Source organism: Candoia aspera, chromosome 5 (assembly GCF_035149785.1).
Source record: "Candoia aspera isolate rCanAsp1 chromosome 5, rCanAsp1.hap2, whole genome shotgun sequence".
Classification (NCBI taxonomy): Eukaryota; Metazoa; Chordata; class Lepidosauria; order Squamata; family Boidae; genus Candoia; species Candoia aspera.
Window position 1 is genome coordinate 55,265,449 of NC_086157.1, and position 26,286 is coordinate 55,291,734.

At 37.6% G+C, this 26,286-nt stretch overlaps 1 protein-coding gene across 5 annotated transcripts in view; it reads right to left on the bottom strand.

Moving 5' to 3' along the window:
• The window catches only part of BCOR (BCL6 corepressor), a 76,719-nt gene that overhangs the window by 16,624 nt on the left and 33,809 nt on the right, over window positions 1-26,286 (bottom strand). For 2 of the 5 annotated variants that reach the window (XM_063305233.1, XM_063305234.1), the window contains exons 2-10: window positions 22,205-22,333; window positions 20,021-20,099; window positions 16,114-18,924; window positions 15,442-15,495; window positions 14,776-14,959; window positions 7,565-7,843; window positions 6,884-7,237; window positions 2,686-3,014; window positions 2,114-2,251 (exon numbers count right to left, since the gene is read on the bottom strand). In XM_063305233.1, the coding sequence (XP_063161303.1) occupies window positions 2,114-2,251; window positions 2,686-3,014; window positions 6,884-7,237; window positions 7,565-7,843; window positions 14,776-14,959; window positions 15,442-15,495; window positions 16,114-18,924; window positions 20,021-20,099; window positions 22,205-22,290 (4,314 nt within the window). In that variant the 5' untranslated portion in view covers window positions 22,291-22,333. The remainder of the gene's footprint in view (window positions 1-2,113; window positions 2,252-2,685; window positions 3,015-6,883; window positions 7,238-7,564; window positions 7,844-14,775; window positions 14,960-15,441; window positions 15,496-16,113; window positions 18,925-20,020; window positions 20,100-22,204; window positions 22,334-26,286) is intronic. The other 3 variants (XM_063305237.1, XM_063305235.1, XM_063305238.1) reach the window with 3 other exon arrangements.

A 26,286-nucleotide genomic window follows, 5' to 3' on the forward strand; every position in this document is an offset into this window, starting at 1 on the left:
TCTCCCTTAGGCAAAAACTGAGGGTTCAAAAGCAAGTACCAAAGAAGGCTTGAGAAGTTGGGTCTTGCAATGCCCCTTCATTAACACCACACTGATAGAAACAGTGTGTACAAAGAAATAAAGACTAAGCCCTCTATCTGTTTTTTTGCCTTCTCATGATATCTCATACATTCTTGCAGCAAGAGCACTGTCACTTTTGAGAGAGCCCATGAAGGAATCCTTTGTGAGAGGGCTTCTAACACTACCTGGGTCACTACACTGCTAACTTATTTTTTCTTTTCCCCACCACCCAGCTTACTCCACTCCTTTCCCATTTCTTTCTCTCTCACCCCCATTCTAAACTTACTAAGAAGGGAAAAAGAATTCCTCTCTTTTTTCTTGTGTTGGCAGCTAGGCACAATTAGATGAAGGATTATCAGCTGAGGATATAGGCAAGGCATCTATATTCATGAATTTTACCAAAACTGGCATCAGAGTCCCAATATGGACATTCCCATTTTTCTATCCACCTCATTTTTGGTGATTGTTTGGGCCACCTCCTAAGCAATGGGATCCCAGACTGATACTCTTGTCTGGACTTAAATGCATTTGCAATACTATATATTTGCTGGTTGCTCTATCGCTCTGATATAAAGAACCAGAACTGGTTTTCCATGGCCAACCTCAAAGCTAATAGGGCAAAAAGATGAAGGATGCATTCTTAACCATCTTTCAACTCCAAGTTCTTTTTCATAGTTCCTGAAACTGCCCCTTATCAGTTTAGTAACTATTCAATTAGGAAGATCACTGAGTCTTCTTCAACTGCTTAGCAGTCCTGCTTAATTTAACATAGACAAATTTATATACTTAAGATATTCAGAATATATTGCCTTATTAGGATACAGCTAAACCATTACCAAGATTGCAGTCTGTGCTAGTATGTGTTTAAATGTGTTTAGGTTTCTCTCCCTCTTTTTCAGATTTCTACTTTTCTCTTTCTGATAAAATGAAGCAATAACAACATTCAATTATATTGCCAAGGAAAATGACTAAGTTGTTGCCCAAGCCAAATAAATCTAAAGCCTGAGATATATTTTTCATAGAACTTCTGCATTTATAAGGTGTCGCACTACCTTACCACACCAGTAGCTGGATGCTCTGTGCATCACAAAACAGTTGGATATAAGTTTGCTATATTGCCTAATCTCTCAATGTAGGCTTTCATAATGAATCTGTCCTCGTTCTCCTTCATCAAGAGAAAATATTGTTTTTTTTAATTAAAATCTTAGGGTTTAATTAAGATTAACTAAGGAACACAAAATTTGGGGGCAACTTGCTTTTGACTATATTGTATATAACCTCTTTTCTGTTCCTTGCCTTTTCTTTTCCTTTTGCTGCACCAGAAATAAAGAAGCCCTTCAATTAAAACTTTAAAAAAAAGTTATATCAGGACTTGTCCAACTTGCCATTTAACATTCATCTTTTTCACAAAATATGATCAATGCCTAAAAATGTAGTAAGTTTAATAATAAAATATAGAACAATCTATACTTCAGATACTGTGTTTCCACGTTACGAGTGCAAACCATAGTCCACTGAAATCTATATCTCCTAAGACTGACCAGCTCTAAATACTCTGTATTTTTCAAAAAAAACTGAATTGACTCACAAAATGCATCTATATACAGTATACCAATAATGCAGTGTTTAAAACAACTCTAAAATGCAGCCTGCCTATACTCTCTCACTGTGAAAATAATGCAAATCACTAATCCTTTGTAAATACAGCAAAGACATATAGATCCCTTAACTCTACTCCCCTTTATCTTGCTTTACACAAGATTCCAATCCTGCAAAGCACACCATACTCTGAATTCTTATTGGCAATGACAGGCACCTATTCAGGCTGAAGGTTATTAAATTGCATGGGTTTATATAGTTTCTCTCCTAAACCCACTCACAAAATATACCAATTGCATGCTTGAATGAAAAAATGAGTAGAGAGCCTCAAGATATTCCATCATGTTAAGAGGGCATACAGATTCTTAAACATGTGAGCAATTAGAATCGTATGTGACACCAAACATCTTCCATATTCTAATTCAAAGTAGTGATCATCAGAAACAATGCTTGCCTCATATCCCAGTCGTGCTGCCCTTTGCAGAAGAGTTTCTCCAGCATTCTTATTGACAATAAGCCTTCGGGCTTCTGGTGGCATGGGACGACTTGGGGCAATCTCCTGAGGTGGACTTGCAATTTGCAGCTGTGAGGGCTGAAGAGAAGGCAATAATGAGGGAGTCTGCTGCTGCAGGCAATCATACAGTGTGCACCCATGTGATTTGACTGGTGAAGAATCTCAATCTGAAGGAGCTTCTGGTTGCTTCCAGATTCTCATTAACTGTAACCTGTCAAAATCTTTACTGAAAGATTCCATACCCCATCCCATCTATCCTCAATAATTCACTAACACTCTTTCCTTTTTTTAAGATTAAGTGTATGGTGGTGTCATCTTCTGAATTACTACATCTTAAAAGTTCAAGGCCAATATCCTCAATGTACAAGATTCCCATGAAGTCATGGAATTTGTCCTAGAATAAAGATGAATGAGCCCTCAGTTAAAAGTAAAAAGGAGGCATTTAAGAATTTAATCGGGGTAATTTTACCAATCTGATAGTAATGGCAACTGAGTCAGGATAAAAAGGATACCTTCTCCTCAATGCTTTCAATATCTGTTATGTCATCTCCAGTCAAGGATGACCTTGTTCTCCTCTCCTGCAGTGCCAAATGTTTTGTTTTACACTGACGTTTCCCTGGCGGCTTTTCACACTCGCTGTGTTTCTGCAGCAGGGATGCTGCCTGGAAATCCTCTTCTTCATCCATGCACAGCCCATCTGTCTTCCAGTTTTCTTTAATTTTCTGCTGCTTGGCAGCCAACCTTGAAGTCAAAGTACAGTTTGGCTGAGTTTGCCTTTTGCTGTTTATATTGGTGGATGAAAGATTCTTCGTATGTGAAGACATCGGGAACAGAAGGATACCTAAATGGAAGGAAAGGCATTGCACATAGTATGGCATGTTGAATGGGAAGATAGATAAAGATATAGATATGCACACACATTTATAAGTAAATGTATGTATATATAAATACACACACTCACACATCTATCATTCAACACAAGCCCTTGCATTGTTTAAAAGCATTAATCTTTACATATGTATTACAGTACTGTTTTTACACATTTTAACTGTACCTGTTAAAACAAATATTAAGTATGTAGAATGAATTGTTATAACTTCTAAGCAATGTTCTCTAATCTGCCTTAGTCAAAGGACAATAAACAATCACACAATTTAGACACCACATCACAGATATAATGGCAAATAATACAATGCCAGTCTACCTTCTCAAGGTACTGCTTGGATACAACTGAGAGAAGAGACTTCCTTACCTGTAACTTCATGATGCTAAAATGGGAATATATTGCTCTTTTAAGTATAGAACTGCTGAACCTTTTCACCTTGGGAGTCACCTTGGGAGTCGGTCACCTTGTTTTTTTTAATAGAGTAATAGCAAGTGTCAAAGGACACCTGGTTTGTCATGAATATGTCAAAGGATGCAAATGATTTCCAAAAACAGAAATGGCACTTAAATATCCAATTCCCATTTTTGTCTTTGAAAAGTATCCCTTTGCATACAAAGATGAAGAAAACACTGGAGTCAGTTTCTTGCAGCATTTTGAAATGGGTTCATAGATCCAGATAGTCAGCTATGTACCTCTGAAACATTACTATCAATAAATAGTTGCTTTTCCTGTCTAAACAATAGAAAGCACCTAACTTTTTCTTAGAAAGTTAGGGTGTTTTGCAAGCATGCTATGTTCTTAATTCAACTGGAATCAATATATAGTGACCCAATGACCATCTTAACTTTTCAAAAAAAAAAACCAAAAAAAAAAAAAAAAAACCCCAAATCCCACAATTCATTCCATGTTTTGCAATATTCTGCTATCCATGCCTGGGAAAATGGCTGTCTGATACATGAGAAAAATGTGACAAAAACCAAATATGTTTAACTATATTTTCAATATAAAAAGATTCATTACAGCTACTGACCTCTGAACTACATGAATGACTAAAAGTTGCTTTAGAAGTATTTGTATGCATATTTCAAGGGCCTCCAACATTTTTAAGTCAGTTGGCACTTCTGGAATTTTCAAAGTGTCACAATGCCATCATACAATGGCTACCTTGGCTCAGACATTGCAAGTTTTGCAAAAAACCTAATACAGAGAAAAGCTGGAGACTTAGACCCAAAGGTAAGCCCCATTCTGATGAATCCAGCTTTGCGTTCTATCAGAAACTCCCTTTACAAAAAGGAAAAACAGGTTAAGCTAAAAGGCAAACAATTTTCCCAAGAACTCAACTACAACACAGTGGCCTGAGCCTTTAAACCTACTGCTTACAACCTACAGTTCTCTCCATACACAACCAATTGTTCTCTTTCACCCCCTGAACATCTGAGCCGTGCACTCCAATTATTCATTTCTCCAACACATTTTTCACACACAACCTCTCTTCCTTCCTCCTTCCCCCATAAATCCTCTGCAGCCTATTCCATTCTAACCATAGTTTTGCTTTCTCCTACAACCCATCCTGTTCTCATTTTTTCTATCTGTTCTTCTGCTGTCCTCTACTCACTACTTCTATCTGGAGCACTGACAGGATCCATCTCTTCATTTGTTACCCCTGCCCCTGCCAGTAGGAGCACTTCAAAATAAAGGGCTGAGCTCTATCCACTCGTTACCTTTTGGTTCAGTCATCAGATGGGGATTACATGACTGAATTTACAAACATTCTCTCTGTAAATCAGTATGACTATACTGGGAAAAATATTTGTTTTCCATGTGTTCATTTTCCATACTTTTAATTTGAATGGAGAAACACTGACAAAGGAAAAGCTCACAATAACTTGAAATTGTAGAGCTGAACCTCCTCAGTACCCTACAAAATAGGCCTAAGATTTTATTGTCTTTCACAAGGTGTAGCCTAATGTCAGAAGCTTGGAAAAATAAAGCACATCGGCCTCTCAACGGATACCCTGTCCTGAAAGGCAAAAAGTCTAGCTTCATTGGAATTGGGAAAAGAGCATTATGCCCAGTGCCCTGATCTCTGAGACAGGCAGAAAGAGTACAACACAATCTGCTTATTCCCCTAGCAAGAACCAGATTTTTTACTTCTTAGCTAGATGGTAAACAGAATTTTCACTTTTTTTTCCATCTAATACAGACCACACACAGTAGCAAAACCAACTAGACTACTGACTATTAGCATACACAAGTAGCATTCATAGAAATAGACTTGTGTTTTGAAGCTGTAGCTGAAGAACCTTGTTGGTCCTTCCATTAAGGCAGGCATTGGTGATCAGCTTCTGTAGAGCTTGCATTTAACACCTGGGTGGAGATGACAGCTGCAGGATTCATAGAAATTATGCAAAATAGGCAGAAATGTGTTAAGTGCTTCAGCAAGGTCAGGATTGGTTAGAGTTCTTTCAGATTATTAAATTATGTCAAGAATGTAACTAGGGATTACACTATAGTTTTTGTGTGTTGCCCATCTCAAAATACCTAACAAACATGGGATAAAGTACTTAATCCAAATTACTTTTACAAAAAGTATAAGCAGGTTTGGTTCCAGATTTCTGAGCCTTAGTTCAGGCTACCTTAGGATACCAGCTATCAACCTAAAGTGCCCACTCTGAAAGGGAGCCAAGTGGTCTAACTCATTAAGGACTGCCACTAGGTAAGCTCTTGAATAAGGAAGGCTTTTGACTGCAGGAGTGTATTTTCCTGAGTGGTAGTGCTGATGGGAACTTGGGGTAGTGAACCAGGTATAAAACTTTGCTGGACCCTTGTGATAGTAAGTTTCCCAGGGAAAGGGACCTTTTTCAACCCAAGGGTACAGTACCAGTGATCAAGCATTTCAGTACTATATTATAGTATTGTTGCTACTTATAATATTTAAATTATTACTTTATTTTATCTGAACTGCTTTGGAGCACATTGTATTTGTGGGGAAATGAAGTTAACAAGTAAACTAACTAACTGACTAAATAGGAAAGAGAAGAAAGATGTGGTAAAACCAGCTACATAGAGGAACCCTGCCACTACAAAAACCACAAAGGACAAAAGATTCAGGACATCAGCTATCACTTCTCCTAACGTAAATCAGATAGAAGCCGACATCTGCTATCTCCCAGCTCCCTGAACGTGAAGACTTAGGCCAGAAGTTCAGAACCTAATGGAGCAGCCTATTCCCATGAGCAATCAAAAACTCTGAACATCTTATACTTGGCTTAATTTTAGCCCATTTGATATAGTTGTGTTTTATAAAATCAACCAATAGAAGAGAATATATGCACCTCAAGGTTGAGCTGTGGAGTCTTTGGTGCTCTCTGAGCTTTGTTGTTTGCTTGCAGTTGTTTCATTACCCACCTAGGCAACATCATCACTAGCTCAGAGAGCACCAAGGACTCTAAACAAAATCAACCATTTTCAAATGATAAGAATGCATTGTCATGATCATAATCATCATACAAAAATTGTTCAGGATTGTTTCTAAAACACACAAACATAAACATCTATGATATTGGTTTTAAAATAATACTACACCACTCTCTACAAATTTGGCAAAACAAGCACAACTTAATTCTCATAATGGTTCTTAAGTCCTTTATATAGTAATATAATATATATTATAATACATTATAAAATATATTACAATAAATATATTATTATATTATAATATAATTATATTCTATCCCCCAAAAATCACTACTGACAACTTCTTAGCACTGGTGGCAGCATGCGTCACTAAATAATGCTAGATTTCCCTAGTAATCTCTGCATACCTTGTTCATTGTCACTTGTTTTGAGGGACTCTTCACACCAACTTCTATTGCTTTTGACCTCTGACCTTTTCTTGGTGTGCCTTTCTTCTGTGCAGTCTTTGACCTTTGCAGTGGCCTCTGGCTGAACAGCCTCAGCTAAATCTTTCCTGCTTTGCCAGCCCAACTTGCCGGGTGGGGATCTCTCTGGTGACACCTGCTGCTCCCACAGTTCCCTAAGATGCTGCAGGTGACGCTGCTTTTTGGGATGGAGCCCTGTTAATTCAATGCACACCTTCAGGTTGGTCACCTCATTACAATTGGGCTCTTCTAAGTGGTTAGAGGAATTGTTTGTCATTTCCCTCTCAGGCCAGTCATCTAATGGAAAAATAACTAAAAATTAATCAAAAGGCCCTGAACTTGAAACAAAAGCTATAGTTCACTTGTGGGGCAGATTCTTTCAGCTTCACCATTATACTTGCAGTTTAAAAGATTAGCTCAGGAAGGGGTTGCATGCACTACAGCCCTTTGCATTGTCCAACAATTACATTGTCCAATGACTAGTTTTTAACCCTTCAAATTTCCAAACATCATTTGGGGAGAATTTGGGATTGGCAGAATCAAGGCCATAAAAGGGGCACGTTAATCCAAACAGTGTTCATTTCACAAACCATGCCTTAAATCAGACCAACTGGGCTTGATTACCTTTAGAGTTCTTCTTCTTTTTTGCTTTAGATGCAAATTCTTCTTCCAGTCCTTCTAGAAAGTTTTCTTTAAGGCTTCCATCATTCTGCATATTCTCACCAGAATATTTACGCTTTCGGTCCAGATGCAGGCATGGAACCTGGCTGATATCTTCTAATGACTGGTCATTTGTCTTTTCATATAAAGTAAATCTGTCCAAGCAATTATCTGCTGGAGAACCTTTGTCCTCAGGAACTTCAGAACTGTGATCATGGATATTTTCTGTATTATGAAAATAACCTTTAAACAAAGCCACATTATTAAGTTAGTTAGTTTATTGTGCAAGAATGCATTTGATCTCTTCAAAGTAATTATGTGACAACATGTATTTTTTAAAGCAAATCTAAAACACAAAGCTTTTTCAGGCTGAATATTACAGCAGATGTACAAAAACCAATAGGAAAACCAAGTACATAGAAACTTTACTATCACTTCACTAAACTATTATTTCACAAGGAAAAGGATATAATGGTATTTTGAGTTAATTCTGCCTGCCTGTAATACAAATGCAAACCCAAAAAATTTGAGTTATAAAATAGGTCCATAATCTGAGGTTCCAGGCAGCATGCAAAGATTTTGGATGCAGTCCCCCAAACCTTAGATGTGGCTCTTAACACCTTTAGAAGTTGCTACCAAATTGTAATTTGTTATGCAATACTGTAGAAGAGGGAAATTATTAAATACACAACTGGCAAGTTATTCATTATCTTTGATGTTAAATAAATTGACATGCAAATGAAATCAACTGTAGTTTTGCACTGACACCAACATTTTTTGCAGTGCAGTCCACATCCTATCCCTCAAATATAAAGCACAGTCCTTGCTTCGGAAAAAGCTCAGCATCCCTGCTCTTAAGCATCACGTGCAGCAGGAACGGAGATGGTCTGTGGACAGAATGTGACCTAGCAGCCTCTCCTGTCATGCACTAACTCTTCTGCAGGGTCCCACTACTCCCATACTGCGTAGCTCTTTTCCCACTGAGAGGGTTGGGAAATTATGGCCCTTGTTTTCTTTTCTCTAGTATCTAGCCATTTTTACCAATGAACAGAGCAAGACAAGAAGACTGGAGGTGTATTTTGACTTTGGCTCTGTCCTTTGTCAGCCTGCATTTCCCTGAATTTTGGTAACATTCATACAAGTATATTCAATGAGAAAGTAAATATTTTAAAAGTGCAATACAGCTCCATGCTATATGGCACTACTCTTCCAGAATTTTGCCAGCCCAGCCCAGCCCAACTCACCTCACAGGGTTGTTGTGGGGAAAATATTAGGAGTATTAGGAACGTTTGCCTCGAGTTATATATAAACAAAGGTGAGATAAAAATCTAATAACAACTTTTATTATTTTACCCAACTATGACAGCCACATGTAGGCCATGAAAATCAGGCTGATATTTTGTATTCTTAATGTTACAGTAAACCTTAAAGGCAATGCTATATACAATATAGCAAAATCCACTTTGGCATGTCATGATCTTCAGTGGACATATATTGCTGAAATGGATCTAAATAAACCAAATTCTGTATGAGAAAAGTATAAGGATGCGCCTTTACTTTTTAAACTGCAATTTTATTCCCTCTTTTTCACCTCTTCATCTAGGGAAGAAAAATTACACAGTTCTGTTAGGCGTATGTATGTATGTATGTATGTAAATCGTTTGAGATTTTTTAAAAGAATGCAGCTTATCACTCTGTCTCTCTATTTCTGCCTCTTTTTTTGTTCATCCCATCAACCCCCACACATTCTTCCTTTAATTTATCTCATCCATCTTATTACTGACTTAACTTCCTCCTCTTTTTGTGACATGCCTTATTTTCTTCAGCAAGCCATTAAAAATGGTTGCTTGAAAAGTAGACCTGTCAAGCATAATCCTATGCACCTCTACACTTTAGTTTGCTCTGTGGCAAGTGTTTTAAGACTGCAGTCTTGCAGAAGTTTAGAAATTTCAAGAAAGAGGCTATTTTAGAAAAGAAAAAGTTTAAACTGAGTTTTACAGCATTCATTTAACAGTGAAACTTGATGTGAAAGTAAAATAATTTCACACAGATCCTATTTGAAGTTTGACTTATGTTTAGATATTTACATTACAACATGACATGACTCGTCTTCTCCTATTACAATATCTGCAATGACATGGGGCAACGTATATATAGTTCCAAATTATGAAAAGGTTCATAATCTTAAATAGCATGGCAAACAGAAAAGTATCTTGTTACAAAGTTAATTTTAATGGTCTGTACTACAAACAGGTGTTAGACCTTCTCTACATAATTACATACTTCTTACGGGGAAAATTGGAAGGAGGAAGCATTATGTATACCACCTTAAGTTCTTGAACAAAAAGTGGCATATAAATCTAACAAATAAATATATATTGTAAGATAAAGCTATTTTTTCTTTTTTGTGGACAAAATTATCTCCAAGTCATTATAAAGGCGGTAAGAAATACCCCCAAGGTACCGGATAAAGTCTGCAAATCTTTGCAACTTGTTTTTCTATGAAACGATTGGTATAGTTAGGCACTTCTATTCACTGTTAGAGGACCCTCACTAGCTGCAGGAAGACAATACTTACTCTTACTTTGTGAGAGGACTGATCGAGATGATACTGGTCTAAATTCTGCTAGAATTATAAGCAAAATTTGAAAAATGTATTATGGTTACATAAGTTGTTTCAGCCTAATGGAATGATACTAATAGACTCACTTAAGTCAAATGCTAAAATACATACCCATTGTATGTATTATTTATCTATCAAATTTTTATCACCACCCATTTCCCCCCCACAAGGAGGGACTCTGGGCAGTTTCCCCTTCATTTGTTTTTTGAGGCCTTCAGCCACAGAAAGTAGACTTCAAACCTTTTTTTTTTTTCCTTTTGCATCTAAACCAAGAGTGAGTAACTTGTGGCCTTCAGCCTTATGCAGCCCCAAACCATTTCGTATGGCTCTCAGAAATTGTGCCACTAAAGTAGCAAATTACCAAATGAAAGCATGATTTCCTGTACCAGCAAAGAACAAACAAAAGCTGTCAGGTGACAGCTTAACATGTGTTTTAAAAAATTAAACCTTTCCCAAATCCTCCAAAACTGAAAATTCTGTCCCCATCCATTCATGTGATGTCATTACATCTTCATCCTGCTTGTGGTCCTCAGTTCCCACTTCCAAATGCTGCCTCATCCACTGAAAGGTTGCCACCCTCTGACCTAAAATCTACTAAATGCTGTCTTCCATCTCTGCTCCAGCCTCCTGTCTCTTAACCAGTGACAAAGGAACATAGAGACAAGAGCAGAGGAAGTACTTAAGTGCTTATGTCAACAAATCCTTCTGTCCTGAACCTAAATCAGAGCTAAGACAAATATTCAGGAGAAATATAAGCACCCAAATATAGCTAAACATCAAATGACTACAGAGAATACAGACAAGTATTATCTCAATAGCTATTTTTCAAATTTTATTTTATTCTACCATATAAGTGCTTGGTAGAATCTTATGCCACTAAACTCTCCTCTCATTTTACCCTTATGTACTTCTTGATAGGTTATCAGTATGCAATAATTTAATCCAGTACAAACATTTCTTTCCTTTACTAGTTGTATTCTCTCTATATGAGAGCCAGTTTGGTATAGGGGTTAAGGCATCGGGCTAGAAACCAGGAGACCGTGAGTTCTAGTCCCACCTTGGGCATGAAGCCAGCTGGGTGACCTTGGGCCAGTCACTCTCACCCCTAGGAAGGAGGCAATGGCAAACCACTTCTGAAGAACCTTGCCAAGAAAACAGCATGAACATGTCCTGGCAGTCACCAGGAGTCAACACTGATTCGAAGGTAGGAGGGAAAAAATTCTCTATGTATAAAAAGGAAAAAGCAATTTCAAAGGAAAAAGTAATTTCACAAACATTGCACAATTAATCCACTATTAATCTACTGAGTGTGAGGATTTTATTCAGCAGTTTTTTGTTTGGGGCATTTCTTATGTTAGCGCTTTACAGTCTAACGTTTCCAACTTGTAGCTTTAGTTTAACTATAGTAATATAGAAACTAAACACAAACTTGCATTCCTTTGCAAATTCAAAAATAGATGACCTTCTAGGACCGTTCATTGTCTGTAATATTCCCATCTTACTTGAACATACTATAACAAACAAGTTTTAACTTTGCCTAATTATTGTGAACAGAAACATTTTCAAAAGGCTTTTTATTTTCTGAAAATTGATGACAGTTCTCAACTCTTCTTCAGTATGCTTTTTAACTGTCATCCTGGGAACTTTCTTAGGAGAAAAGCATCACTTTGTCCACTGATGGCCAATGCTCTAACCATTCCACTAACAGGACAAATGGATGGAAATAAACATGGGCTAAACTGCCAGTAAGCATAATGGGCTTTCCCATATACTGTCAGATATGTTTGGACAGCATTTAATCAAGCAGACTGTGATATCAATGCAACATTTGCTTGCTTGAATGATATTGTGCCCAAGTGCAACAGTCCCATCTCTGCACCAAAGCACCAAGAATAAAAATTGGTTCTCCACTTCTGTGCATTCAGTGTATTCAAACTATTGTTAGTACAATAGAAAGTACAGCTGACTAGTCCAGAATACAACCATTCAGACTAGATCTGCACATAAAAATTAAGAAATGGGCTACACTACTTTAGATTGCAAGCAGAGTTCCATTTTGAAATGCTCTACCATGTAATGAGCTTTCTGCCAGGAAAATACAGTATAAGGAGAAAGATTTTAGTAAGCCTGTACTGTACTAGTTTCTACACATATAGAGTTATATTGGGGTTTCAAAAATACACCCTTTTGGCTTTACTCTCTCTTCTAATACCTGAGCCTTTTGCATCCAGCCTCACACCCCACACGGTATGTCTTAGTAGTGTGTTCCTTAACCAAATAACCCATCTTATGTTGCCAGTTCTCTCTTCTTCTTTTAAAACTGGGAGGCAGCAAAAAGCTTGGAGGAACCCATAAGAATGTCAGTAGTATTAAAGATACATGGGGAATATTAAAGGGATAAACAGCCATGGCTTGTAAAAATGAAAACAATCACCATTTTGGAAACAAATAAGGATAGTCCAATGGCTGGATATATTTAGTAGCTACAGAAAGACGAGTATCTGTTGGGGAAGAGAATGCGGAACACCAAGACAAGGAGAACTGAAAGGATTATTGAGCAAGAGGGCATGGCTGTCAACTTGAAAACGCACACTCCACACTTTTATTTAATATAGTACACAATAAAGTTTGGTTTTATTCAGCCTGATTTATACCTGTCTTATACTTCTGCTATCCATAGCAAAAGATGAACCCAAAACATCTGATCATGCCAAGTACTTATGCTTATTGGTATATTCTATATAGGGTCACCATTTCTCGAAGTAACAACAATCATCCTAGAAAAAGCTTCTGCTCAGGTCTTCTGATCAGCTGCAGTTTCAGGGAACAATGGAAACTCCGTAAGACAACTAGGAAATTTTCTCTATCTTGCAGGTGCGACCATTATAGAAACCAGCAGACAAAAGAAAAGTGAGGCTTTTAAACTGTTTATCACAAAGTTTTTAATATATTTATTAGTTCCCCCTCTGAATTATGTTGCAAGTATTTCATCAATCCATTGACCAAAAAAACCTACACCCTACAATGACAGAGTAATTTGACTAAAATTTCATTATATAGAAACTAGGACCTAGACCATATATTATACCTACTATGGGGATCAATAGTCCTGTGTCTCCTTTGCTTCCTTCTAAGTTAAAATGTGTAGCATAACATGTCATGAGTGCTGCATGATTCCTGCCTCACTCCATCAATGACTACTAATCATATCAAGTAGAAAAAGGGAAACTCAAACGATAAACCTAAATCACACAGGGAATGCCTCCATATGTTACAGCAATAGGAGATAAAAGGGGGGCCACAGGATATTGACTATAATATCTGATAGTAACATACACTTTAACTCCTTCTTAACTCTTGTTTTATCTCTGTACAGTTGTATCATTTAAAAGGCTGTATTTTTAGGTTCTACCATTTAGCAAATTCATAGCACATTCCTCCTATCAATTCACAGCAACCTCAGGATACAATCCAGTGACATGGATTCTGAAAAGATCTGTATTTGCAGTCTTCACTCAGCCTAAGATACTCAAGTCTCATTTCTATTCCAAGACACTGTATACATACCCCTCAATAATTCAGTACTTTTTATCTCATACAACCTTGAAAATGAGATTTGGTAACAAGGAATAAGAGGAAGTGGGGGGGGGTGATAGTTTATTCTGATCATTGCAGCTTTCTGTGTAATTTTAAGGTATCAAGTCAGGATCAGTCTGAACACATATTGGATAACTACATTTTGCCTTTCTGAAACAAAGCCATTAAGTCCCAGAAGAAAATTTGTAAAACAGTAAAATGAACTGAATGCTGTTCCTAGAATTAAATTGGGAGGCTAGCACCCCATCATGTTTCTTCATGTATGCACTGCTTCTTAGAATTGTTTCAAAATATTCCTTGACCAAACATACATTAAATCAACTGACATGCATTATATGTACTTAAGACTTGTGCCACGGCTGCCTTTTATTCAAAGACTTATTCTCCCTTCTGTATCCTTACTATGTTTGGACTTCGCTGCCTTGACAGAGGCCAGTTCCTCACTCTATCCTATCACTTGCTATGGCCTGCCCAAATGCACGAGAGCAGAAACAGTAGCTGCTTTTCTTTTAACCTACCAATATTTTTGTGTTTTCTGTGCTTTCAGAAAACTTAGCTGAACGTGAAGGAAGCCACAACACAAGCTGTAGACAGAAAAGACACCAGAACCAAGCCCTGGGTAGTACCTTCAGGAAGAGAAGAAATCTTTTCAAAGAGTAAATTCACTGACATTACCCAGCCAAGGGTTCCCTTATGCTAACAGTGCTTCAAAATATTTTTGAATTGGTAGATGAGCATATGAATTTATAAGAAACATATCAAAAAGTTAAGAAAATGAACCAGTAACTTGTAATTGAATTTCCCATTGGTTCGGATACTCAGGTGGCTCCAAATAAAAAAAGTTATATGCATATTAAGTACCCATACTATTCAAATTAGAACATAGTATCTCCCTTTCCAGCAAGTAAATTAGCTTATCTCCACAAATCTGCTGATAAGACTAATGTATGCTTACATCTGTCTTTGTCATTTGGCCCAGCAATGACATCTTCCAAAGTGACAGACTTAGGCCTTTTTTCATTATTTCCTTTCAAGTTTTCCCAGTCTGCTTGGTTGAATCGGCAGACCTCTGAGTCTTTGGTTGCTACATGGCCTTCTCTCTCTTTCATCTCCAACTCTGAGAAGCGCATCATTGCACGCTAGAAAGAGAATTGATATGAAAAAAAGACTCACAATACTTCATTTACCTTACCTTAAATGAAAGTAAATCCAAATGAAAAGTTCTGTTCAAAATCAAGTACGTGATGCATTACAAATTGAGATACATACAATTATCTGAGCTATATATAATTACAAAATTAACAAATCTCAGTATACAAAAGATATTGTATTTATACACAAATATATACACAATTATTCAATATAGAAATATACATTTTATACTATATATATCATTCATTCATACACACACACACACACACGGATGGTATGCAGGTGTGTGTGTATAATATACACATACACACACAAACACACCTTTTGAGAGATATAACAAGCAAAAAAGAAAAACAGTACAATGAATAAAGACGATCATGGCCCACAACTTCCCTTTGTGTATTTGGAAATGAAATTTTAACTCAAAGTTTTATGTAAGATTCTAGTAATAAAAATTTGAAGAACTGACCTCACAGTAAGCAGCAGGTAGACATAAAATACTGTCCTCTTGTAATCCTTCCATCTATGTAATTAAAATGGGCACTCAATGGATCATTTGGATAATTTCATCCATTTTTATAAGCATCAACTAATTCTTTTCTTAACAATGCAAACAATTTGGCTTAACTCATCTTGTCATAAATCGTAAACTTAACCTACTATATTTGCCATCATTCAACATCAAATTCATTACAGCATCTATACCTCCATGCTATATTTTTGCTTGGTAAAGAAGTTGCATTAATTTACTAAAATACAGCTCCTTTATCAAATGCCACATTTAGAATATTAATTAGAACCTTTGCCATTACCATACAATGCTGGCCAAACAAGCTAGCAAGCTATAAAAAACTACCTATGCAAATAAGAAACATGCATTCTTCAGCTCTTCACCACTATATGCTTTTTGAGATTAAACTATTTATTTACTATTATTTACATATAATTTGTATCTATTAATGCTTAACTTCCTCTCACCTCATAGCAGTACCCTCATATATGCAAATTTATCATTGTGTCAATAGACTTAAATTTGTAGTACATACATACATTCTCCCAACCCGTATAAGATCAACTTTCATTCTCAACTGCAATTTAATAAAGCAAAAAATGTTTCAGTAAGTAAACCCCAGAGACTCACCTGCAAGGCCCGCTGTTCTCGACTCAGTTGGCTAGAATCTGCATAGAGTTCAGTTGTAACACACTTGAATCGGTCACCTACGTAACCAGCAGAGTTTGCTATTCTTTTTGCCAGCTTAGATGGCTTAGGTTTCAGGAGTTTGCCATCATTAGATTCCATGCCCTCAGTCCCATCTTTGGCATACGTCTGATTGATTTCAATGTTTGACTGCACATTTCCCATACAAAGCTGCTTAGCATCATCTGGCATTTTACAAAAAGACATAGCCAAGCCATCATTTCCATGAGCAGTCTCCAGAAACACAGAGGAAGGGGGAATCGCCAATCTCTCTCTGTTGTGGTTTGCTGAGAGATCATCTTTCCTTAAGTTGAAGATTGATGGGTGTGGACTCTGGATTTGTTTGAAGTTGTACATTTCATGGAAATTATTTCTCCCGCATTCTTCTCTCATTACAATAAAATCTCTATGCTGAAAGGCTTGTTCCGCCTTGTGTTTTATAGGGTCATTTGCTTGATTACCATTTTCAATAGGAAAACTAGGATTTGTCAGACCTGTTTCACCTTTTACATCTTGCTCATCTCTCAATTCTGCAAACATGAGTTTATCACTTTTGGCACTATTTTTACTATGACTTGAACTGTGGTGTGATTTCACATTTCTCTCTGTAGGTACTTCAAAATGTAACTTTGTGCTGGTTTCTAGCATCTCTGGCAATCTGCTTCTCAAAGCAGGGTCTTCATAACGGAGCCTCTCATGTGATCTAGATCTCCTTTCTGATTTATCATCTTTTAGTTCAAGAGCTGTATGGGACAGCAACATTGGATGTACCATTCCCATACCCAGTGCATCTTGATATGTCATAAACTCACCACTGCTAGTTGGCAGACTGTACGGAATAGGTTTAGGAGCCAAATGCCCAGGAAAAAGACTGCCACTAGGTAACAGAACTGGGTGAGGATATACAGGTCCTTTTCCATGTAGAGACAAAGGACCTAACGCTAAACCATCTGGAATTGGATACGGGAGATAGCTTCTTGGATAGGGCAATGGTGGAGATCGGAATGCATCATTTGGAGAGAAAAATATGGAACCTGGGGCAAGAGTGTTTTCATTTGCCTTGAATATAGGCTCTTGATTATTGCATTTAGCTGCCTTATTATTATGCTTTGATGATGGTGGTGATGACGATACCAAAGGTTGTCCTATATGCTGTATGACAGATGCAGTAGTTTCTATTGAAATGTTAGTCTTGGGACAATCTATATTAGCATTTGGAGCTGGAGAAGCAGATGCTGGGCGACCCTCACTTGATAAAGACCCTGAAATCTTATTAATAACTGTTTCTGTACTTCCCATCCTAGGGCAAGAAGAACTTCGTTGTTGAGGTGTTACCCAGTCAGGTGCCTTGTTTTTCAACTGCATGTTTTTGCCACTGTTATCTTCATTAGGAGCTGGACCAGGAACCACCCAGGAGGAAGGTGCAGTGCTAATTATCTCAGGCCTATAGACAGGACAACCATTTCCAGAAGAAATAGTTTCTTTTGGAAGATCACCTCCAGGTAAAACCAACCCTCCTCCAGGCCTGCTATGAACTAACACAGTTGGTACCATTTTCTTAACATGATCAGGCTTGGTTATTTCTACATCAGCAACTTTTGATGACAAATCCAGTGGTTTGTCTATGATATCTTTGGTAACAGTTTGCTGCTTTTCTAATAATGGAGGGGATCTGCTATCTTTCCTGTCATGACCTGTTTTCCTTGCATGCACTGCAGGTTGCTGAGAAATTTCATTTGGATCGTGTGTTTTGGGAGCTTTCCCATTTGATACTCTTGAAGAAAATTCACTGCTTACATTCATGTATGGCTTGGGGAGTGCAACTGAAGAGGGGGATGTTGAAATTCTGGAAAAGTGTTTATGGAACTCTGTGTAAGAATCTCCAACCTGTGTTGGGAGATGGACTCTAGGCGATGGCCTGGGTGAATGAGACAGCAAAATAGTAGGATCAGTTGGCATGTTATTAGCAGCTGGCTTAGCAGATGGGACTCTGGGTGGTTTAGTATTCTGAATATGTGGATACGTATGAGAGTCTATGGGATTTGCCAGACTCACTCCCATCTTCCAAGACAAGCCTTTATCTGGACAGTGTCCCAAAGGGGGAATTGCAGGTGATGCTGGTGTAGCTGAGATCCTCATTGGCGAAGCTAATGATGATGGAATGTGGGGAGCAACATAATGAGAAGGTGGCAAGTATAAAAAACGTTCACCATTTGTACATACAGGCGAATAAGTCAGATGCTGTGGCAAGCTAAAATTGGACTGCTGAGGTAGCAAAGCCTTATACATATTCAACGAATACTTATTTGGTGAATCAAGAAAAGGATAAATAGCACCCTCCATATAAGGATTTACCCAGGGTAGCCTTAGGTAACTAGCACCATTGACACTGAGAGGACTTTGTTTGTCACTTGAGCTTCTGTCCAAGCCTAAGGTCTCCCCTGTTGGAACAGAACTCTTTTGTATTCCAGGTGGTGTTTTGTACAGAGCACTGAAGCCATTTGGGTTCTTTCCAGCTCCATTTTCAATTCCTTCAGTGGGATTAGACTTGAACTGTATCTCTGGGTTTCTTTCAGGACCAAATCCAAGGCCAGCAATAGCACTTGTAGCATCCCGGGGCTTGTCTGAGCCAAGTCCACATAAACTGGAATAGACAATACTACTGGGGACTCTAAGCCCTTCCCGCATAAGTCCAGAGCGATCCATAGTCAGAGCTGCAAGGCTGTCAATGCGATGCACTGCCGTTGTATCCACCTTTGCAGAATAAAAAAAGATGTTACTTTGGCATCCAGTGAAAGTGGTAATCAAGATTACAGTTAATATTTTTAATCAATGGAAACAATAGGAAATAATAGGCTTTTCATTATTAAAAACAATGTGCATCAATAAATGTAAAGGAAATGAAGCATCTAAAAATTATAAGCTGTTTCATACATGAGTTTAAGGAGCCTGTCTTTATCAGCCAAGTTTGATTTTTTTTTAAAATTAAGATTAACTTTATAGGCATCCAGATCCTTTCATACTTAGCAAGCATCTATGTAGATACTGCCTTTCAATAATAATCTCTTAAAATCTCTCATATGACATACCCATTAAAAGAAATAGATTTCAACAGCCCTATCTTTGTCAGCTATGGTTGTTTTAGGGGGATCTTCCTTGAACAAATGTCAATGCACTGGTATACATATCCATGTATCTAAAGTAACAAATTAGAGGAAATACCCAAATACTTCTTCTAAAAACTCTCCTTACCAATTAGGATATTTAGATTCCAATCCTATATACGCACTTAACAAGAAGTCACATGAACTCAATAGGATTTACTCTCAGTACTCAAGAAAAGTATCATACAATTATAACTTCAAAGGCTAGTGATTTCCACCAAGGATGTAATCTGTTATTTCTACAATATCTACATAATAGTGAGAAGTTTGCAGGAACAGAGAAGACACTGAGACTATACTAAGAGTTCATAATCAAGCCTATACAACTATCAGTCACAGAATTCCTAAGTGTGGGAAGGGTAACTGTAATATTATTTAGAACTACCATAACTGCTCATGATATGCCACTAGATGTATCACAGAATAAAAGGCCTTCCGACTAACTCTAGAAAAAATACAGCATGGAAAGTTTTACCATGAAGCCTTATTCATGCCATACACACACACACACCAACACACACACACACACAAATGCAATGTTAATATCTGAATGCCACATCTGAATAGTAATGAACTAAATGCTCCATCAGTTCCAACTGTACTTATTTGTAAATAAAAAAAAATACAGCAGGTTAACAACAACAACAAAAACTTTATCATTAATCTGTGCATTATCTGTTTCTTACCACACTGTGGTTCAGGTGATTTTCTTCCCTTAATTCCAGCCTACTTTTCAAGACATCTCCATCATTAACAGGGATTTTCCTGTTTTTAAGAGAATGTTCAAAAAAAAAGACTTAGAAATAAAATTATAAAATGTTTACATCTTGATATGTCTACTTTTTCCTATTAAATTTACTTTATTAGTACATTAATATGTAGTTGTAAATATTATGGCTGCACAGCACTTTGGATTGTTGGCAAAAGGGTGCTCTGGAGTATACTGGGGCATGAGCACAGCACCTATAGGCAACTACTTAAAGCAGCCAGTGTTTGATTCAAGGAATTGCATATAAATGCTACATTTGCACACACCCATACACCAAACTACATTTTTGTGTTTGGATTCAAAGCCCTAATAAATACCTTATCTACTCTTCAATGAGACTTTGCCCTTTATAATGTTATTTTTTTGTTGTTGTTCAATTTCAGAAGTTTTCCTATAAAATGAAGTGTAGTGATTCTTTAGAGACATACAATAAGCCTAGTTAACATTCCAGGTTGGTTTATCTTTTTTAAAAAATGTAGGAAGTAGAAAATTAACACACCCTTCTAACATCATACAAATATTAGCTGTTCAGTGATGAAGAGGGAGCCACACATCTGTGCCTCAGCAGTGTCGCAGGCCAGGGACTTGTTATCATAGAAAATACCAATAAAAAGGCACCTTAGACTTTCAAATCCCAGGACACAATTGCTGACATATAGCAGAAGGAAAGTTTCATCATTAACCAGAAGGGCCAATTCTAATCCTATGATATTTAAAGTGACACAATCAATATAGAAGATAAAGCAGCACCCATATTTTTTATAGTTTTGACCCATTATTATAGCAAAACATAGCTGGCCAAACACAGAAAGAGTATATTTTTCTATTTATGCTTTGATATCAATATGTAATGCCAAAAGTCCTCATCTGTCATGTTTTGTAAATTATTATTTCTTAGTATTTGTTTGCGTATCACTTTAAACCAAAAAGAAACAAGCTATATATCTGTAGCAAGGGTTAGCAATCTGCAGCCTTTAGCATAACCTTTAAGGAAGACAGCAGGTAAGAATTGTTTGTCCTGTCACTCCAGAGTGCCAAAAAAAAAAAAAAAAGTGGGCCTCAGAAAAAGGTGGGATATCAAAAAGAGAATGGCTGTCATCAACTACTATGCGCACTTCCAGGCAGAAAACCATTGAGAAAATATGTTCCTCAACAGAACAATGTTGTAACATTGAAACAAATATTGTATTTGTATTGAAATATAATCATTTGAGTCTGCATTAAAACTTACTCTGAAAAATGTATTTGTAAAATGGACAGGTGAATATTAATAGCAGTGCTTAATATAATGTGATCCTATACATGACTATTCAAAACTAACCCCAATAAATGAAATTAGTTTACTCTCAAAAAACTGCATATAAGACTGCAGCCCAAACTGAACATAATATATGGGCAAATTAAAGCAATTATGATTAAGTTATCCCATGAATTTCAATAGAATCTAATTGTAATTCACTTTCTCTGGACTAGGATCAAAAAATTATACAAGGGTCTAAATACCAGCCAAATTACTTCTTTGATTCCACTCAATGTATACATGTGGAAGAATGAATGACAGAGAGAGAAAAAGAGGGCTGATAACTTTGAGACCTACTCTTTTACAAGGCCCTTTCCAGTCTCCTCGGCATCACTAAAAATAATTAAGAGTCCTATGGCACACTGAAGACTTAGCAAATTTATTATAGCATAAACTTACCAGGGCTACATGAATGTTGATTCTGCTGCAACAGACTAATGATAAGTATCCCTCCAGAAACTTGAGCATCATTTGTTAAAATAGTAAATCACAGACTGGTTTGCTTTGAATTATGTCTTTTGTTCCCATCCCTTGATGCCTTATGAATGCATCTCCACAGATTTACCATCATATAACTACCTCGTAAAAATAGCTGGGCAGTGGGCTACATCTGAGCCTCAAACCTTTTTCTTCTGCTCCCACATGATCACACCACCAAAATTCATTAGCATAACACCAAAAATTGGTATGTGATTTTCTTCCTTTTTAAAAATAAATAACAAGCAATCAAGTACCTAAGGCAACATAAATTCTGCAGTAATAATGGTGTGGTTTTAAGTTTTCTGAAACTTAAATATTTACCTGTCTTCATTAATCCCACACATGCGGACCCTCTCACTGCTCATCCAGCTGTGAACATTGCCATACAGGGGAGTTGCAGAAAGCATGACGTCACTTAGAAGAGATTCTTTCTTCACACGTGTTTATAATCTATTTAAAAACAAGAACATAAGGAATTGGGAAAAGGCCTAGAAGGAAGTGCAAATATCACAGCAGAATCACCAGCCTCTTTTTTGATAATTAATTCTGAATGCAAGGTTGGTAGAGAATAAAGTACACAGTCAAAATACATACAGTAAAAAGAACACACTGAAGAAATGTATAGGTCAGATGAAATAGTTCTTTTCTCCTCATACGCTTTCTGAGAATTAAGATTTATTCCACACTACTGACAAATCTAACACTTTGAGAGTTTCATTCTAATTTAGAAAAATAACATCATTCTATTTTTATGAACAAAATTCACCTGACTTGTACTCAGGAGAGAGACCAACTATTTGATATTCCAACAAAGTATACCTATAGAATGTATCTCATTCTTCTACAATATTGATTACCTTGAAAACATAATATGGCACAATGGCACTAGGCTCTAGAATGAATAAGCCATCAAAGGAAATCCAACTAACATTAATTAGTATATCATTTATTGCATATATTCCTGGCTCAGTTAACTAAAGATGTTAGAAATTGTAGTCCAACATAGTATATGGAAAGCACCAAGTTGAGAGATTGATCTACTACACTGCTAGCAGAAAAACCATAAAATATATTAAACAAACAGTTCCAGCAGAAACCTATTATCTATGTATCTTGCTTGCTTGCTTGCTTGCTTGCTTGCTTGCTTCAATCACCAGAAGAACTTACATGTTAGGGTTTAAAAACAGCAAAACAAAAGTAATAATAGGAAACAAGAACCAAGAAAACAAAACTTCAGCACACTGTGGAAAGGATAAATCAAAGTCAACCACAATCTTAAAACCAATATATACTATTAGGAAGATCACCTCACCCTATCCCAAGGCCTTCTGAAAAAGCCAGGTTTTCAGAGTTTTATGAAATCACAGTAGAGTCAGGGCTATACAGAGCTTGGGAGAACAATGTTCTACAAGACAGGTACAGTTACAGAGAAGGCACATCTCCTATAGTGCTTTACAGATGGGACCTGGAATATGTCACTCTACCAGATCTTTCTGGTCACACAGAAACAACAGGAGAACAGTGGTGTCAAAAGTAAGCAAGTCCTAAGCCACAAAGAGCTTACAGGTGACAACCGACACCTTCAATTGCACCAGGAAGATAGCCAGTGCAGCTTGCAGAGCAGAGATGCTGCATGGACAAAGCAGAAGGTCCCATAACTACTCACACAGTCACATTCTATACCAGTTGCCATTTTCAGTCATTTTCAAGGGTAAAGGGTAAAGTGCATTTCAATAGTCCAAGCAAGGTGAGTGTGAGAAGGGCGTCCTGATCCAGAAAAGAATGTAATTAGTGCACAAGATGGGTTTTTGGAAAGGTCTTCATGGCTGCAATTGCCATGTAGTCACCAAGCATGAATTGAGAGTCCATGAGGACCCCCAAATTATGTACAAGTTTTACCTGGGGAAGTGCAATCCTATCAAGAACTAAATTCCTGGGACTGGAAGGTCCTTGAAATCAAAGCCATTCAGTCCCCATCCAAACCTTTAAAGACTCGACACCAGGACAAGGTCCTCCATAGCACTGATTGGCCAGAAGTCAAAATGTAAAGCTGCGCATCATCCACATACCAATGATAGATGACTCCTTGCTGATGGATGACTGTCACCTAGCATTGTTATGTAAATGTTGAATAAGAATGGGGGAAGTATTAAGCCCTCTGGAACTCCACATAGCAAGGGCTTCAAACTAGATGTTTCCTCATCTCCCAACACTGACTGGAACCAGCCCAGAGGAAGGGGAGAACCACGGTGACCCCATTTCCAGTCCCTGGAGATTGACCACAAGAATACTATGATCTGCCACTGACAGATCAAAGCAGGACCAGGGGAGTTGTACCATCTTTATTCCAGTCTTGACAGAGATATTCCACAAGGACAATCAATGCTGTTTCAGTATTATATCCAGCCTTACTGAAAAAAGCCGGACTGAAAATGTTGATTATCAGCTTCCTTCAGAGCACTCTGAAGCTGCCACACCACCACATTCTTCACAAGCTTCCCCAGAAAGGGGAAGTTGGAGATAGATAAAAAATTATCCAACAATCCTGGGTCCAGAAATGGCTTCTTGAGGAAGGGATATACCACTGCTTCCTTCAAGCAGGCAGGACAATCCCCCTCAAGAGAATGAATTAACCACTGCTTAAAACCAGCCATTGTCACCTCAAAGGACTTGATAACTAGAAGAGACAAGTGACCAATACACAGTCAGTTGTAAAATTCTGAGGGACTCTGTCCACTTCCTTGAGACTCACAGGTTCAAACTCCTCCCCAGATAACAGAGCAGGACTCCTGCCCAGCCAGAGTCCATCTGAATGAATCCAAGTGACTTTGTCAGATGGCTCAGCAGATTCTTCACAACTGCTCTTCTGGTGTTCATCCTGGCCCTCCACCCCCATAAAAGTTAACAGGTTAACTTTAAAAGGGGGCACTGGATGACATTCTGTAAATGTGGTAAGGGTGGAAAAATAATTATATTTTGCTGCCCATATTATCACATTTGTCATAATATGAACTCATACAAATGTTTGATCAGACTCACTCATCTTTCTCCAGCTGTGTGTGTCTTTTCTGACTCTTCATTTACTGGAGCTCCTCCAACAACCCAAGTGGACCACCAGAATCAGAACAGAGACCACTCAGATTCAATCCTACCTAAAGCCATCAGCATTCCCACATTCCAGAAAGCAACTAAGACTTCTGGTGAACTGCCCACCAAAGATTCAGGAAATTCCCCAAGCACTATCTGGAAACAAAGTGGATCTATCAGGCACCAGGGCAGACTGATCGAATAGGCCCAACCTTTATGCAGTGAGAAGCAGAACCAAAAACCTCCGAAGGAATCAGAAAGTGATTTTAATATGACAAAGGATAGATATTTATTATATCCCTTATAATTTCCCTTATCCTCCATTTTATCACATCTGCCCAAAGACAGAGACTAGATCTAATATCTGACCACCCAGGTATGCTGGTTATCTTGTCTTAAATGGAAGTATCAGGCCTAGATAGCTCTTACAGGATGTGTAAGTTACTAATCTTGTTAGTATAATTCCTTTTCATGTATTTTAAGCCTTAGCCATCTAAAGTGTCACTTAAGAAAGCATAAAGAAAACAATAGTGCAACAAAACACTCTATCAGAATACATAAAAGTCCAGAAATTATTCTTCACCCACTGAAATCAACTGAGGTTACCTTTGCAGACCTTATTTTTGTTTGCTGTCTCTCTCACACTTTGTAGTAAGTTTCTGGGAACCAGATAGAAATCAAGAGTTTTGTACTTCAAAGTCCAATAAATTTTATACCAACACAGAATTGAAAGGAGCCATTTAGGCCATCCAACACCCTGCTCGGTGCAAGAATCCAAATTAAACCATCCCCTCAGATAGCTGTCTAAACTCTGCTTGAACATACCAGAAGAAGCATTCAGCATCTCCCGTGGCAGTAGGCTCCACTAAGCACTTTAACGGTTGCAAAGCTCTTCCCAATATTCAACCCAAATCTACTTTTCTGTAACTTCTGTGTCCTGTATGTGTCCTGTGTCTGCACTCTAACAGGATGGGAGTCTTGATCTTTTCTGTGTGACGCACCTTCAGTCATATTTTCTGAAGTCTAAAATACTCGATTGCCCTTAGTTCTCCTTGTAAGATTTAGCTTCTAGTCCCTTCAGCATCCTTCTCTTCTCAGAATCGGTTTCTCTCTTTCTTAAAGTGTGATGCCCAGAACTGAATACAGTACATAACACAGTATCTAACCAATACAGAACTACTTCCTGTCATTTGGGAGCTACACATTTATTGATGTAGCCTAAACCTGCATTTGCCTTCTTGGTACAGTAACTATATCACACGGCTAGTTCATATTTATTTTGCAATCAAGTACAATTCCAAGATCTCAGACTTCAC